General features: G+C 41.5%; 1 protein-coding gene across 4 annotated transcripts in view; it reads right to left on the reverse strand.

Annotated features, from left to right (window-relative positions):
- Window positions 1–18,499, reverse strand: part of LOC112112643 (rho GTPase-activating protein 6) — a 456,011-nt gene that overhangs the window by 23,441 nt on the left and 414,071 nt on the right. For all 4 annotated transcript variants that reach the window (XM_024208628.3, XM_024208629.2, XM_024208630.1 and 1 more), the window contains exons 5-9: window positions 15,471–15,666; window positions 14,329–14,384; window positions 9,155–9,305; window positions 6,802–6,950; window positions 3,169–3,348 (exon numbers count right to left, since the gene is read on the reverse strand). In XM_024208628.3, coding sequence (XP_024064396.1) covers window positions 3,169–3,348; window positions 6,802–6,950; window positions 9,155–9,305; window positions 14,329–14,384; window positions 15,471–15,666 — 732 coding nt within the window. The remainder of the gene's footprint in view (window positions 1–3,168; window positions 3,349–6,801; window positions 6,951–9,154; window positions 9,306–14,328; window positions 14,385–15,470; window positions 15,667–18,499) is intronic.

Here is an 18,499-nt window from a genome sequence, read left to right on the forward strand (position 1 = left end):
TTCTCAATTTGAAAGTAGTACAAATGTCAAACAATAACTATAAACAGCAGTCCTGGCATTCCCCCACTCCCTGGGGTTTGGCTAACAATTTGCTGCTGCCTGATTGGGAATCATCAGAGTTCTGCTACAAATAAATTTACAGGTCTGTTCCCAGCAACCCAGCAACTTTGCAAAGGATGCAGTGTGCTAATTTCACAGAGAACAAAAAAACATTTAATTGAACCCCAATAGTGACATTAACAAAATGAATATAGACCCATGGTGTTCCTATGAAACAATAAGTACAAGACGTTTGACACTACTATACTTAAAAATAACTACTGACATGGAACGTAGTTTCATTCCTGAAAACAGGCACAAGTAAACAACAAACCACTCTGTATGTTAAACCCTGGGAAGAGCAAAATCTCCAGAGATGCTTGTGTGCTGTACATTTCTGAATGTTTCAAACCAATATACTTTAGTCATAAAAAGAGCATTTGGGTAGGTATAGTTTCCCCCTGAATCCAGCTATCCATTTAGTCTGGCATTCAGATGCACAGACTTTAATCTCACTCCAAAAACTGAAAAGCTACTCCAGAAAACGGAAGAAAATTATTTCTGTTTTCCCTGCACCGAGTTTAACCTTCAGATAAAAATGCTAGCACTGAAGAGATAAAGGAATAAAACTGTCACAATTAAAAGAGTCCATATGTAGGTTAGTCAATCCCTAAACCCCACCCTTTCCACATTAAAAATCTGAATGTGTGCCTAGAGGGTAATGTGCTGAGAGGTGGCTGTTCCATAAAATGTTCGTTCAGTGAAACAAAAATAATAATACTTCAACATTTGTTTTATGTAAACTTGCTGTAACAAAATCATTATTGCCAGCAGTGCTCCAAGCAAGCAGCAACTCTCACAGGAGCACAGTTCCATCATTTTTTTCCCTAGAAGGAAAAATATACCAGCAATGTTCCTGAACTGTAAAAGCAAAAGAAAAACAAATTGCTGAATGTTTCACTGGAACAAGAATAAAAAATAATGCACAGGATGTAATGGAAGGAAATACAGTATGAAAGAAAGACAGAGCAGCTCATCTGTTGCTGTTATTGGACCTGGCAAGCAGTGTTCACTCTCACTTTCTCATGCCCTTCTCTCCCCAGCTATGTCCTGCTCTGCAGTATGTTCCACATTGTGTTACGTTCCTCAAACCTATGCTACCACATTACAGATTTTCCGATCTTCTCCCCAGCTCCCATCTATGCTCTATCATTACAGTTCCCTTTCTTTTGTCTTCCTGTTTTGAGAACTGATCACCAGTAGTACAATGAATGCTGCTACTTAGTTATAATGGAAAACAAAACAAAACAGAACACATAACTATTCTTACCATTCTAAGATTTAAAAGTTTTCTTTTTCTTCATGACATTTGTGTGAATTTAGTTTCCTTAAAATGAAGGAAGGATACCACTGACAATTCAGACCTGCACTAGCCTGTTATTCCAGCCCAGAGGCTCTCTTAAGCCAAGATCATAAATCAGAGAATTTTTCACTTGACCAGAGCTTGGAGAGCCGTACTAAACTGAGTGATAGTTTTGTAGACAATAGGAAGAAAGACAAGACGCCGGGAATGTGATTTAACTAGGCCACAACTTTATTAAGTAACACATCTGGGAACTATGCAGCAATAACTTGTCCAGTGCAGGTCGTCCTTTCTTTGTAATCCAAGCTTTTCTTTACAGCCCAGAATGGTGCCCTTGGGCAGAGAGAAGGACTTATAACTAAGGCTACATTTTAGTCATGGGTATTTTTAGTAAAAGTCACGGACAGGTCACAGGCAGTAAACAAAAATTCACATCCCGTGACCTGTCCATGACTTTTACTATATACTGACTAAAACTTGGGGGAGGGAGGGGGCTGGGGGAGAGCAGCCTGAGTGCTGGGCGGGGGTGGGGGGGGGAGTGTTCAGCCCGGGAACCCCACTGGTGCTGGGGAGGGAGAGGCCGGCAGGCTCCCTACCTGGCTCCGTGCCTCTCCCCCTGCAGCAGAGAGTGGATGTGGGAGGGGATAGGGGCATAGGACGGGGTAAGGTGGGCTCTGGGCGGTGCTTACCTGGGGGGCTCCACGGAAGCAGTGACATCCCCCTTGCTTAGCTGCTAGGCAGAGGTGTGGCCAGACAGCTCTGCATCCTGCCTCCGCCCCGAGTGCTGGCTTCACAGTTCCTATTGGCCAGGAACTGCGGCCAATGGGAACTGCAGGGGTGATGCCTACAGCCGGAGGCGGCCATGTCTCCACCTAGCAGCTGAGCAAGGGGAATGTCGTCGCTTCCGGGGAGCCCCCCAGTTAAGCGCACCCAGAGCCCGCCTCACCCTGTCCCGCGCCCCAACCCTGCCCCTCCCACAGCCAAACTCTGCTGCTGCTGGAGGGGTGGGGTGGGGTGGCCCGAGACTGCCTGAGCTGCTCCTGAGCCAGGCTCATTGGCCACTGCAGAAGTCACGGCGGTCACAGAATCCGTGACTTCCGTGACAAACCCGCAGGCTTACTTATAACTTCTCCCTTTGGGTGCCTAAGAACCAATAGGCTTATGCTGCACCCCTTCTGTCCAAACAGTCAGCCTACTAAGAGCACCCCCCATACCTGTCTCTCCTCAAGTCAATGTGGGGTAAGGGGCTGGCACCAATCCTTGAAGTGGCTAAAGGTTTCTCTTTCCCCTCCTGGCTCAGACAAAGGGGGGGATTTTCATTAATTGTATTACTTTGCTGCATTGTTTAACTCACAACTTAATAAAAAATTCAATCACACAAAAGCAGAAAAAATCATCTAGGAACTAACTTAGCATCTTTCTCTAGATATATAAATATTTTGTGCAGCTTAAACAAGGTTCCTTCCTAAATCTTTGAGAGAACCTGATCAGTCAGGATACATTTGCCCTTATGTGCAAGAAGTTTTTTTATCTACCCATTTTTAATGCTTAACCCTCATTACAAAGCTCACTTGCTAAAATAAGAAGATGTAGCCTGCTTACCAATTGCATTCAACCAATGCTAATCATTCCTTCGTATAACAATGTTTGCATAATTTATTTGAACGTAGTTCAATTCAACTTCTTGGTAACACCATCTAGGATATCCTGACTTGAAGAGTCAAATTCAAAATCAGTTAGTGTAATATTAAGGAACATTCACTTACCATGAAAAGGGTTTCATAGTTTTCAATCATCTTTTGTACAACAGCAATGATTGCAGTACTCTCCTCAGCTCGAGCTGAACTCTGAACAGTGAATTCTTTGTCTGTAGACTTCTGCTTGTGCAACAGGTTAGGCCCAAATATGGTGGCCAGGTTCAGTGATGTCATTTTGTTCCCAATAACCTAGAAGAAAAAGAATATAAATTAGGGACATGTTTTTTCTGGCTATCGATCATTAGTTGGTACTCTCTCTCTCTGACCTTAAAGAAGTTCATTGTTTCCACAACATTCTCCTCTAACAAAGCCCGGAAGTAGAAGAATAGGACCTAATCTCTAACCTGAGCAAAGTACTACCACTTTAGGATAATGAATTGGTCCCCAGTGCTGCAACTTTCAACAGGCGATGGTGCTTCCAGGTGGATAGAATAAATACAAGCCCTTATATCCCTCTGTACACAAGATCCTCAAGATACCTAAACAACTGAGGATCATGCTTATTACTTTTATTAATCTTTCCCTTGTTTGGTTCTTGAACACGGCCAATTCTTTTCACTTCTACCCCTGTAGTCATCTGATCTTGGCTAAACTAGTAGATACAAAGTAATAACAGGAATAGACTAAAAATTCTCTGAAAAAATGTGTCATATGGATTACTAAGGACAATTTTCCAATGTCAAATTTACAAGGAGCGGAGGTCATTCAGTTGATCTTCCTCTACTTGCCTCCATCTGGCTGCTATTTTGGGAATGCTGCAAAAGCTGTCAGGACTCCACTAAACAAGACTGCATGTAAATTCCTGATGTTGACCAACTGGGGTGGGGGGCGGAGATTTTGAGGTGGAAGAGGAGAAATGCACATATTCATTATTTTTCCCCACATCTGAACTATATTCAAGTAATTTATTAAAACAAGGGGAAAAGGCACAAAATAGTCTGTAAAACTAGCAGAAGGCTTCCAGAATATAATTATTCTTTCAAATACTATTTTGAGTTTGTCCAGTAGGTCACTTACTTTACGTACATGCTAAAGTTCTATCTTGTTGAGAAGAATTCTATTTCATGAACACCTTGGTTAAAAATAAGCATTTTCTTTTATGAATAAGATATTTATGCTCCAATCTTGCAAAGACTTATGCACACAATTAACATTATGCATACAAGCAGTCCTTTGGGACTAGTTGCTTTTATAAAATTAATCACCTGTATAAGTCTTTGCAGGACTGGGGTTTTAATTAACTTAAATAACTGTTAGCAGAATAATATATTATCTATAACAGATACCCCATTACATACACTGACCCTGACTCTTATAATACTGACAGGATGGTTTACACGAATTTGCTTTGTCACAGTACCTGCAGCTGAGCAAATGCATTACTGAGGAGAATTCAGACCTTTGCCACAGCTACTCTACCAACTCTCTTAAGCAGTTTTGGGCTCTAACCCTGCGATTAGTTTCACAAGGGCGGCCTCCTGCACCAACACAGAACTTGGTGCAGGATCAGGACCTCAGTGGTATAGCTCTACACCATTCTTAGCACAATAAATATTATTACAGGCCAATTCTTTTTTAAAAACCCTCCATTATTAGGGGTCTACTTAAATCACAAAGAAATTACACAATTTTAGTGGGTCGGTCACGGCATAAATAGCAAATTTTGTGGATGTGCATAACACATTTTGTAACACAGTCACAACATTTGCTATTTATGTCGTGACCAACCCATGAAAATGTGTGATTTCTCTGCAGCATTTCTCAGCTTAGGGTCCCTCTCCCAAAAGGGGATCGCAATCCTGCGGGGGAGGGGAAGGACAGTATTGCTACCCTTACTTCTGTGCTGCTGCTGGTGGCGGTGCTGCCTTCAGAGCTGGGTGTCCAGGCAGCAGGAGCCGCTCTTCGCTCTGCCTTCAGAGCCAGACGGCTGGAGACCAGATTTCACAGGTAAGACAGCTTTCACAGTCCGTGACGCGATTTTCACGGCCATGAATTTGGTAGATCCCTAATTATTGTGTCTGTACTTTTCCACCAATTGCTAGCTGAGTGTGCAAATAGCAGTATTTAGTTGGGATTTTCAAAAATGCCTAAGTGCCATAGTACTATTGACTTTCAATAGGATTTGTCCTCCTAAGCCATTTAAATGTTTGTGAAAATTCCACCTGTAGACATCCAAATATCTGATTACATCAAAAATTGTTTAGGGTTCCTCGAGGGGCTACAGCTAGAAGCCATAAATAATTAACAATAAATAATAACTGTGTTTTTCACCCAAACACCTCAAAGTGCTTTACAAAAGTAAGTGTGTCATGGGGTGGGATCCACAAAGATACTTGGCACCTAAACCCCAGACCTAGGTGCCTAAGTCCTGCTTTTGGCTCTACTTCGATGATCCACAAAACTCTCACTAAACACTGTAGGCGCCTAAACTCACTCAGTACCAAAGTTTATAAAGTAAACGTTCTCTAGGCGCCTATGTTTCTGCCTCTGGGCTTGTGCACTGCTGTCTCCTTTAGGTGTCTGGATGCCTATATCCCACACAAGCCCCAGAGCAATTCACGAACCAGGGAAAGACAGGCATTTGGTCATCTAAGTTGCGTTCTGGGCCTGATTCAGTAGGTGGCCTCTGAGCACACCTACCGGATTGGGTCTCGTTCAAAATCTAGATGGAGGAGGCACCCACTTTATAACATTTATCCTAGTGGTTAGAGCACTCACCTGGGATTTGGGAGACCTGGATTTAAATTCTCTCTTCTGACAGAGGGAGAGGAAGGATTAGAACAGGGCTCTCCTCTAACCATTGAGCTAAAAAAATCAGTGGAGGACCCTACTCCTAGGGACATTTGATGTGGCAAGCCTAATTCCAGGAGAGGGGTTCACGTTCATCGATCACTAGCAGAGATAGGCACCTAAGTCCAAGTTGCAGGGAAGTGCTCATCTCTGAGAGAGGGGAGAGGCTTAGCATACACCCCTCTCCTCAGCATCTCCCATTGGCTAGTTTAGGCAGCTCCCTGCATAGCATGCTGGCTTTTGTGGGTCGCATTCTTAGGCACTTATCTCTCCCCATCATTGTATAAGGAGCCTGGGTGCCTAGCTCAGGCTTTCGGGGTTGCAATGTTGTTCTGTGATTTTTCTAGGTGCCATGACACTCAGCATTGCAACGTTTAAACCCCTTCGTGGATCCCACCCATTATCCGTATTTTATATATGGCAAACATGAGGCAGAGAGAGGTGAACTGACTTGCCCAATGTCTCACTGCAAGTCAGTGGCAGAGTCAGGAATAAAAAGCAGGTCCTTTGACTCACAGCCTTTTGTTCCATATAATATAATGGATGAAACTAAACTAGGAAAAAATTGGGCAAGATTGAATTAGCTATTTCTTAACAGTGAAGACTATTAGGCTCTGAATCTCCCACAGGAAGTGGTGGATGCCTCATTGACTGAGTCATTTAAAAACTACAATACATAACAGTCTCGGGAATATACTGTTGTAAACAACTGGATGGCAAGAGGGAGGGCAATATTATGTCTATTCCATCTTTAATGCTTATGATTCTAGGCTCTCAGTTTCTCATCTTTATAAATATGTCCTTAGAGTAGGGAGTAATGGAAGTGAAAGAACATGAATGATATGAACCTACCTCCTGGCCATCTTTGTCTGTGCTGTCTTCTGCATGGCTAGCCACCGTAAAGAGGAACTGCAGGAGTCTGTGTAGGGTGTCGCAGTTACAGGGAGGTAGAAGATAAATAAGAAGCTGTAAGGTGCTTAGTTGTTCATCTGGCTCTAATACTAAGAGGGAAAAAGAAAAATATAAGAAAAACGTTGAAACTAACCTAAATGCAATGCACATGCACTCTGTAATGCTCCAGCTAAAATAATAATATAAGAAAAGAATTGTTTAAGGATTTTACTGTCCATGTTTCCCATACATTTTTAAAGATAGGTTGATACAACTTTAAATATATATCAGTTGCACAAAATATTTATGTTTTATTCTGTGATCTTGTCCCAGCCAATCGTGGAGTTGTAGGATTAATAGTGTCTGCTATCTCAGATTTCAATTCTGCTTAAGTTATTAGAAACAAAAGTAGGGTTTGACCTAATGTGCCTTATTGTCACTTTATATATATATATTTATACTGGATATTGGTGGCTGCATATATTGGGCATTCAGGAGAATTTTAGTTTTAAAGTATTCTATTTGTATTTATGCTTTAACCATTTTTAATTAGTTTTCTTACAACTTTCTTTCCTAGAGTGTGACTAGGAAACCTGAAAAGTAGCAAGAAAGAGCACATAAATTCTGCACTGTCTGTAGCCAGTTCATACTTCTAAATGCAATGTTAGTCAACAGGTGAGATGGGCCTGAGACTGGATCTCAAATCTGAAACCCACAGATGGATCTGAGTATACATATGAGTTTGCAGGTTGAACATCTTTCTTATATGGGCTAAATTTAAACACTCAGAAATCTGGCAGAGCTTGAATTCAGATTTTCAGCTCGAGACCTCGACAGGTAGGAGTATTTTGAACCATGGTTGTAAGGCCCATGAATTGTCGTGAAGTTTGAATCTGGGTGTAAGATTTGGATCTTGGGTTTCAGCCTGTGTGATGGGGTGGTGTCCAGTGGTCAGCCCACCCAATCACGTGGCTTGGCTCTTTAAGGTTTGAAAGGTCCTTATAGAATAGGGGTTATTGATAGAGAGGACGCATTCCTGGGAATAAGTGGTGCACCACTTCAAACCTTAAAGAGCCAAGCCACTTGAGAAAATCTCAAGACTCTCTGACTCTGAGGCCTGGTCTACACTGGGGGGGGGGGGGGGGAGGGGGAGATCAACCTAAGATACGCAACTTCAGCTACGAGAATAGCGTAGTTAAAGTCAACGTATCTTAGGTTGACTTATCTTGTGTCCTCACGGCGCGGGGTTGACTGCCGCCACTCCCCTGTTGACTCCGCTTCCACCTCTCGCTGTGGTGGAGTACAGGAGTCGACGGCAGAGCGATCGGGGATCGATTACTACTCGCCAATACGGCGGGTAGTGTAGATGTACCCTGAGGCTTAGGTAGGGGCAACTGTGGGAGAAGCTGGCTAAGGTCGTACAGCAAGTTTAACTACCGCCTGTTCCAGGAGGACAGATGAGGATTCCTGGCTTAAAGAGAGAGTTGAAAACTGCCTGAATTACTCCTCCAGGAGAAGGGAGGAGGTTCCTGTCTTATAGAGAAACAGTGACTTTTGAAGTACACCCTGCTCCAGGAGGAGGGGCAGACTCCTGGCTTAAGGAGTGGAGTGATAACCACTTGCATTACCCAGACTCCAAGGAAGCAGTCCTGAGACCCAGTGCCACACCAGAGGAATAAAGAACTGTGAGCTGAGGAGGGGTGAAAGACTTTTTGTTTATATTCATGTGGGACTGCTGTTGAAGGGACTTTGAGTACCCCAGGAGGGGACTGAACTTTCAAGTGTGCAGGCCAGAGGCTAGGCCATGGAAGACCCAGACAGAAGTGACCAACAGGAGGAGGCAACCCAGGGGGAGAAATGTGGCATAATCACATGGCTCTGTCTTTTACCTCATTACTCCATAAAGCCCCCAATCCAAAATTTGGATCTAATGAGGTAGATTCTTCCATCTGAGCAAGCCCCATCGATTTTAATCTGCCTTTGCAGATCCAATTACAGAATCAGGGCTTAATATATTATATGGATACCACCCCCATGTATATGGTGTGTGTATGCATGTGGATAGATAGAATGTGATTTTCTATATACATTGAATAACCTCCATGTTGCTGAGAATTTTTTTTCTGTGCTGTATCTATCCAGCATCAAAAGCAAGTAAAGCCCTTTGCAACATATGAGAGAATTCACAAATATTTATAATGAACTGGAAGTAGAGAGGGCTAGGGCTCTTAAATAAAGTGTTATTAGTGGCCTTGTGGAGCATGTAGAACTGAGCTTGTGGAAAAAAACTCAAAGAAGAGGTTGTAAAGCTCACAGAGAGTGTTGATGAAGGCGGTGTAAAGTTCTTTGGTGAGAAGTGGATCTGGCATGTCTCGTAGAAATTCCTTTAATAAAGCAGCAACGTCATGGATGCTGTGTTCTTCTTCTAGCACAACATCTACACCACGGTCAAACTCTTCCCGTAACTGGAAAAAATCAGGACAAAAGAATAGTCAAACCACTGAATCCTCATTAGTATAGTACATTACCTAAGAGAACATATTTTTAGATATGGATTTACCCACATTAACATTTCATGTTTGCTGTTCCTGGGAAGGGCAGGCACACAACTCACATTTAGTTGCTGACTATTTCCATTATTATACAGAATCCCTGGTGTCTGCCAGATTCATTTTTTTTTAAAGGGGAGGGGGATATTTCTGTTTTTCAATTAATTTATGGCATTCTTTTATCAAAAACAGAGTGCAAATGAATTTAATGCTCATTAAAATAAGAGAATAATATACTTGCTGGAACCAGTTATAATAAGAGTATGTAATAGACACGGTTTCCCCATACAGCCTTGCTCCATTATCCCTACTATTCAGCTCCTAAGCCCTTCAGGAGCAGAGAGAGACTATAAGTCATGCTGTATAGTGTAGCAATTTTCACAATAGGAATAAATAACTAAGAACAGGCCAACAGTCAAATTTCTCTTGTGACCGGAGATTGCATTGGAATCCAGGTTTCTAGAAGCAAGAAGCCATGTTTGCGAACACATTGTGGCCCCTTGCGCTGATATTTCCTGCTTCTCCTAACCATTTATTTATCTTCACAAAGTGATCACCATTAAAAAGTGAACAAACAGCAAAGTGACTTCATCACAGATTCTGAGTTCTACTGTTGTTTCTAGCCACAATCGCAATCAAGAGCACAAGAAATGAGAAGTCCAGAACGGCTGGCAGCAATAGACTTGCCAAAGCGGACATGGTGAGTCTATGGGCTTGTCGACACTACCACGCGGGGTCGATCTAAGATACGCAACTTCAGCTACGTGAATAGCGTAGCTGAAGTCGACGTACTTAGATCTACTTACCATGGTGTCTTCAGCAACGATAGACTAGTATAGACGTGATAAATCGACCCCCGCTGAATCGATCGCTGCCCACTGAGCCAGCGGGTAGTGTAGACAAGCCCCAAGTCATTAGCCCTACCTTCTACTTATACACTGCCAATTTTGCATAGGGAGTGCACACTGAACCCTGTAAAAGATTGTCACAGTCCCCTTTCCAGTATGTGTGCTACCCCAGCACCCACAGAAGTATTCTGCATGTGCCTTCTTCAAACTGAATGCTCCCCGTTAGTCTTGTATTCAAAACTGAAATAGTGATTTATGAAATTATGTTTTCCAGGAGTACAGTACTTCAAACCTTTGCTAGTATGCAGGGGAAATTCAAATATTTAAATTATCCCAATGACTAATTATAGGTAAATGTGGCTAGGAACAAAAAATGAGGGCCCCTCCCCCCCCAACCTACTTGTAGTGGACTGAGGTGTTTACAGGCAAATCACAGACAGAAGAGCAGGCAAATCACCAGGAAAGTATATGCTTGCATTGATCTTAGTCTTGAGCAATGGGAAATCATGTAAATATAGATGAGTGTGGAAAATGTCACATTTTCGAATGCAAACTTGGTCCAAAGTTGACACTTTGGGAGTGTTTAAGGGCCTGGTGTAAAAACCTGTGGGTCCCCTTTTCACTGTGAGCCTTGCTATTAAGTGTGGGATTCCTACACTTGAGCATGAAGCCTAGACCAGCCAATTTGTTCTTAATCCATTATTACACTTCCCTGCCCATGAGACCCTGCTTTGTGGGTATCATTTTTCCAGCTGACGACTTCAAGGGATTCCATTCACAAGCCAATGCCAATCCTCAGATTGTGTGGCAGAGTTACCATGGAGCATCATGAATAGAACTGAGCAAATAACTGATTTTTTCGGTTTAATGGCCAAACCAAAAAACCCCCCAAAGCAACCTTGTTCTGGTTTATTTGAATTAACATTTTCAAAACAAAATATTGAATTGAAATGATATTTTCTAAACAAAATGGACCCCACATGGTGAGGCAAAGCATTACCACTACTTCTAATAATAACACCTACCTCTTATATAATGCTTATGGATTTATAGATCACAAAAGGTCACCAGGATGGCCTCCAAAGGGATGTTGTAATTAATAGAACATCAGACATACATTGTCCATGGAATTATTTCAGTTTGAGATATAATACAAGAGGTATAAAAAGGCAACGTCTTTCCATTTCTCATTAAGAGATCTCTCAGACACATTGCTTTTAATTACATTGTTTTCATCAGACTTTAGGAAGCATACCTGGTAAGCATTAAACAATGGCTTCCAATTGAGGTTTAAGAGATTACAAGTAAAACGGTTTATATATTTGCAATTGCCCTAATGCTTCCTTCCCTGCTCAACAAATCCATTGGCACAAACATTTCTTTGTTCTTTGCAAATAAATTCACCTGAAATAGAAAACTCTCATTTCAGAAAACCCTTGTCCATCTTGTATGCAGGAAAGCCTGTGAACAGTTGTAGAAGCACAACTAAAAAAGTGTTTTGCAAAGCCTTCTATGGTACAGAAAATGGACAGAATTTTAATTGAAATCAGACCTTACATATTCCCCACTCTACGTTCATAATGACAGCGTTTATTATTGTTACTGCAAAAGGTCCAGACATTTCCATGTTGTTTAATAAAATACATGATTTAATTATATAAATTAGTTTTATTTAATACAAAAATACCAAACTGTTTTGCCTTGCTACGTTTCTGAAAGCTTGGTAAAAGGAAAAACAGGTAGTAAATGACTTTCAAAGTGGAGGTTAGCTCATTGCCTAGTTAATGACTGCCCAGCCTCTGGTTCATTCCATGGGAATGATATGATTGTAGGTTTGAACTTGCCTTTGCTTAAACAACAGATATTTTGTAGTTAAAGCCTGTAGCTCAAATGGTAACTTATTTTTCCATGATTTTGCCAATTTAGTGGGTGATCTGTAAGCTATCTTGGTAGAATAAAAATGTCTAACTTCTTGGTACATAGCCCACTCAGTTGTCAGAACTGGCATACAGTAATCTACAGCAATAAGGGATATTGAATCCTGCCTTCCAGAATGCAGAAAGCAGAGCTAGATTACCCACTTCCAAGAGGACCAGCCCTGTGACATGCAGGACCTCAGGTTTTCAGGATTTGGCTCATCCCGCTCCTTCTTTTTGCTCTTTTGTACCATGTTGTTTACTTTGATACCTCCCTGTAACTGCTCTACCTCCAAACTTAGTATAACGTGTAGTGATCAATGGCTCGATGTCTAGTTGGCAGCCAGTATCAAGCAGAATACCCCAGGGGTCGGTCCTGGGGCTGGTTTTGTTCAACATCTTTATTAATGATCTGGATGATGCAGTTAATTGCACCCTCAGCAAGTTCTCAGATGACACCAAGCTGGGGGGAGAGGTAGATATGATGGAGGTTAGGGATAGGGTCCAGAATGACCTAGACAAATTGGAGGATTGGGACAAAAGAAATCTGATGAGGTTCAACAAGGACAAGTGCAGAGTCCTGCGCTTAGGAAGGAAGAATCCCATGCACCGCTACAGGCTGGGGACCGACTGGCTAAACAGCAGTTCTTCAGAAAAGAACCTGGGAATTACAGTGGACGGGAAGCTGGATATGAGTCAGCAGTGTACCCTTGTTGCCAAGAAGGCCAATGGCATATTGGGCTGTATTAGTAGGAGAATTGCCAGGAGATCGAGGGAAGTGATTATTCCCCTCTATTTGGCACTGGTGAGGCCACATCTGGAATATTGTGTTCAGTTTTGGGCCACCCACTATAGAAGGGATGTGGACAAATTGAAAAAAGTCCAGTGGAGGGCACCAAAAATGATTAGGGGGCTGGGGCACATGACTTACGAGAAGAGGCTGAGGGAACTAGTTAGTCTGTAGAAGAGAAGAGTGAGGGGGAATTTGATAGCAGCCTTCAACTACCTGAAGGGGGGTTCCAAAGAGGATGGAGCTAGGCTGTTCTCAGTGGTGGCAGATGACAGAACAAGGAGCAGTGGTCTCAAGTTGCAGTGGTGGAGGTCTAGGTTGGATATTCGGAAACACTATTCCACTAGGAGGGTGGTGAAGCACTAGAATGGGTTACCTAGGGAGGTGGTGGAATCTCCATCCTTAGAGGTTTTTAAGGCCCGGCTTGACAAAGCCCTGGCTGGGATGATTTAGTTGGTGTTGGTCCTGCTTTGAGCAGGGGATTGGACTAGATGACCTCTAGAGGTCTCTTCCAACCCTAATATTCTATTATTTTATAACTAACAGATGTTACAAGGCTATCCTCTGTCACCCATCCTTTAGTGTGTGTGGCTGCTGGGAGAGAGTATGAGAGTTAACTCCCAGCTCTGTCTTTATCATTGGATCCCCCCATGGTGCAGAATCTTTGCTTTCTCAATGTTCAACTGAGACTGGGACTTGGATGGGAGAGAACTGATTGAAATTAATAGGGGTAAGAGAGGTGACGCTTAGGAGAAGGAATTTAGGGGTCGAAGGGGTTGATTGCTCCCTATATAATTTAACATCCCGCAACTTCTGTGCAAGAGATTTGTAATTTGGGTTTAATTTGTGATCATCAACTCTTTCTGGAATCTTACATAGAACTATCAGCCAATAGTACTCCCCCTCCATTCAGTCCAGGTATTTGTCAATTTTTCTTTCAAACCTAAACCTTGTCACTGAAGTCTACTCAAATCTCATGCTCTACACTGCTTCTTCATGTGTGAGATGATCCAGACTATACTGAGATTGCTAACCTGCTGAGACCCTGATACCAATTTCACCAAAGGTGAAGGTGGGCAGTTAAAATTGGGCAGAGGGAGCAATTCTTATTTGACCATTTTTGAACTTGGAAAAATCAGCTTTGGTTCAAGATTTAGGTTAGAATTCTTGTTTTCTTTGAACTGTTTTGCTCCTTCCTGACGAGAAGGGGACTGGAAACAGCCTACTCAGAGCTACCATAGATAGTACCCAAATACCATAAAGTCACTTCCACAAAAAGCTCTATTTTCATCAGCTCTGAGGGGGAAAAAATAATCACATTACTGGAAATTCTATAGGTGAATCATCAAAAACAGTCAAGTTCATGTAACTAAATGTCTGCTCACCTGTCTGACTCTCTTTTTTGAGCTTCCAACTCTGAATATTCCCACTGTCTGGAGACCTGCAAGCATAGCATATCAGTAGACTGTTTCACTGTTTAAAACTCGGTCAGAAGCTGCATTGAAACAAAAGCAATCTGAGCTATGTGCATTAGTACCACAGTAGAGAATAAAAGCATTTCTCTAAACATGTGTTTACCCAGGTCAGGAAACTTAAGGTGCTTTGGGACAAGGAGTTTCTCAATTTAATACAACTTTTGGATTACCTGACCTGCCGAACTGTAGCTCAGTGCCACTTTTGTGCCATCTTTTCAGGAAATGGCAGTGCTAAATCAACAGGCAGGCAGGGAGGTGGATGTTGTGGTGGCAATTTTGCTTCAAGGGGCAGCACACCCAGGAGTGATATCACAGGAAGGAGAGAGACAGGAGAAGTGTCCACAACTAACAGAGCTGGGACACTGGGTGGGGGCACAGGAGATAGGCCTTAGGACACTTCTGGCAGTCTGGGATTTTAGAATTCCCCCCTGGTTTTGTGTGTGCCTCTGAAAACAAGGCTGAGTGTTTTCCCGAGGAGGCGGGAGAAGGAGGACATTTAGGTTGAGCAAGAGCTGTGAAGAACTTGACCTGACAGGTAGATACAGCAGAGACTGGCTGGGGAGGAGGTTTTTATCAAAAGGGAAAATGAAAAGAAGTTGTATTTGTACTTTTGGCAGGTTGCTTTTTAGTTGTTAGTCAGTCTGGTCACTTAGACTGTAAGCACAATGGGCGGGGGCCTTTATGTGTTTCCAGAATACAAATAATTAATAATATTTTGCTGCTGTATGAATATTCATGAGATATTCACTCACAAGCTAGTGAACATTAGTAATCAAAGAACTTGTCAACAGGTCTCACTTTATAAGCAGGTTGTTGTTGAGTAATAAGAATTTGAGATCATAATAATAGTTGGTCAAATGCCTCGGTAAATAATGTTATTACCATGAAGTGGGTTAAAATATACTATAAATGGGTTAAATATGTGTACCACCCTAAACATTATAAGAGCATGTGTATATATGCTTCTCTGAGTATATAATGTTTAGTTCTACATACATGAATCCTAATAAAAAATGTATCTTTCTACCTAAAGCAAAATGAAATACACTTACCATGTTTTTCTACATGCTGGCAGCAGCTATCTACAAGTCGGGGAACCTGTCTATAAATAGGGTTCAGACTTAGTTTCTTATCCCTTGCCTTTTCTTTCTTGCTTTGAGCTTCAGCTGGCAAAGAGAGTTGTAGAGCTTCTAGCAGTCGGGACTGATTGTCATCAAGATCTGTAATAGAGTCCACAGACATTGCGCCCTGTAAAGTACACATATGTACAATCAGTAAGGATGGAACCAGCTAAACAGCTCCCTTCCCACAAGAGCATATATAATGAAGTCTTATATATTAAATAACACATACAAAGTGCCCCTGATTCTCCACTTCATGACACTGTTTTACACCAGTGGACTTATACCAGTATAAAATCAGTGTTCTGGAGTGGAGAATCAGGCCCACTATATAAAAGAAGCCCAATTCACTGTTACTCTGCACTTTGTGTAATCATCTATACTAGTGCAGAGGGTATAAAACAGTACCAAATGTTTTACACCTACTTTGTGCTCATTTTTACTAGTGTAATTGATAAAGTGCAGGACAGTTGTAAATCAGGCCTAATATGTGTGTATGTACATTATCTATATAAACATATACATATGCATGTATGTGTATATTCACACTTTTTTATTGGGCCCATATCACTATTTTTTCTGCATCTTGTGTAATAACCCCAGTGAAAAGGAATGCAAAGTATATTATACACACACACTTTATATGCATAGACACATCTACAGTACTTCAGATAACTGCATGATCCAGCAATGTATTTTTACTTTTGAGTTGTGAAGGACCAGGGATAGGCTCTACATGGAGCTCTTTTTTGACAATTCTGTCTTTTCTATTCTAAATATTTTTAAAACATTTAACATTTTAATAAAATCTTTAAATACATACATTTTTGAGCTAGAGGAAGGCACAACCTCCCATGCACTGAAAAAGGCTTAAGAGGTAAAACACTTCCAAAATTTGACACCTAAAAATGAAGGTCAGCTATTCTCAAATACAAAAATGATTAATATCCCTATGCAGTGTTGCTGGAGCCACGTTGGTCCCAGGACATTAGAGAGACAAGGTGGGTGAGGTAATATCTTTTACTCAGTGTTGGTTCAATAAAAGATATTACCTCACCCACTTTGCCTCTCTAATATTCCTATGACATTATTACATTCGATAGACTCATCCTGTTTAAATTCCTAGGCAAAAATCTTTTGGGGATACAGTTAAGCTTGTAGATCACAATTAAATTAAAAAGATTTTTTTTTAGTAAGTGTTTTAATTCCATTGACACTTATTTGCAATCTAAACTGTTTCTTAATGAAGGTTGGCATAGTAATTTCCTTTTTTATTTATAGATTATTTTAAAAACCTTGATATAAAAACATCTACTGTAAACATCTACTGTAAATTTATAACTAAAGATGTGATGTGAAGGAATTCAGTACATGTTGTTCTATGGAACATAAGCCACTGTAGAATTCAAATCCAATACTCTGCTGGAAACCCTGGTAACCTCTTTAAATGCAAGATGTTCTGCTAACAGAGTATACAAATTCCACAACCTGCGTTGGTGGAATATGTAAGCCCATAGAACCTCAGCAGTTCAGATGACAGAAGTTACTAATTCTGCTGGTACAATTCTCTATCAGCCCACGACTGAACTTTATAAATATTTCTAGCCCTTGGGCAAACTTATAAAGTCCACTGGGATCTGACTGAAAATTAAAATCTTTCAGTTATAACATCTAAAATAAGCATATGACCTTATCAGAAACAGTCCTGTTTCCCGGATCTCATGGAAGACTTATGAATAAAACAAGCTCGAAGTTGCTAGACCAATTCTTTTTTGAGATTCAGTTTTACAAAAATAATGACAAGACCTTTTACAAAGTCAACTTCACCTCAATTTTCAGTTTCATTCTCTCAAAATGCTTTGTCTGACTCCCCTCAATTCCTCCCAAAGCGCGCACGCGCGTGCACACACACACACAAGGTTCATTGGCTACTGACCACATACGTAAAACTGCATGTAGAAATTACTTTTTTTGAGGATTTTGGACCCGGGGGGTGTCAAAATTGGGCTTACAGTGGAGAGCTTCTTTTAAACAATGTAGGATGAGATTTTCAAAACATTCCAATTTGGCTTAACTCTGCTCCTATTGAAGGGCATAAAGGAATTCCCATGGACAGCAATGGGCGCATATTTCAGTTAATGCTGAGAGCTATTGAAAAACCCCACCCACAGTCACTACTTTCAGAGTAGCAGCCGTGTTAGTCTGTATCCACAAAAAGAACAGGAGTACTTGGTGCCACAAGTACTCCTGTTCTTTTTACAGTCACTACTGCAGATCCAGAAATACCACTTGACACTGCCATCTCAGGAGAAAGTTTATTCCCCTTACACAACTTGGTTAATAAAAGAGATGGGACTGTGCTCACACTATTTAACAGTGCATTTTGGCATAGACAATATATTAACATAGGGCCAGAATCATCCCTGGCATAAGCAGATGAAAATCTATTGAAGGCAATGGAGTTGCACCACCTAATGACAATAGCCCTTTTGGTCCATAGACATCTATAGGATTCCATCACAAAGTTCCTACGAAGAAAAAGCCACAAAGGTGGTCTCAGTTAGAGTCCTGACTAATGTCCATGCCCCATCGCCACCACAACTGGCACGGAGCCTGAGCTGAGAGGCCAAGGATTGACTGTAAAATTAATCACCTGCTCATTCCTTGCAATACTCCCTCCAGGTCAGGGTTGAAGCACATTAGCAGGTGGTATTGACAGGATTGCACTGCTGCTTTTACCTTCAATACACATTTGACCATTTACTTTGATATATTGAATGGGAAAAGAAACTTTGATACTCCCAGAATACATTGCCCAGAAGGTAAAATGTAAGAGGCAGAGTACCCAGAGTCGGTATTATGGAACGGAACAGTTTCCAATGCTTTCTCTTTTCATCTGTGATGCTGGTAAAATATCTTCCAGGAGAAAGAGTGTGGGAGTAACAGGACAAGAACACCCC

This window comes from Terrapene carolina, unplaced genomic scaffold (assembly GCF_002925995.2).
Source record: "Terrapene carolina triunguis isolate 2854851 unplaced genomic scaffold, T_m_triunguis-2.0 Scaffold22, whole genome shotgun sequence".
NCBI lineage: Eukaryota > Metazoa > Chordata > Testudines > Emydidae > Terrapene > Terrapene triunguis.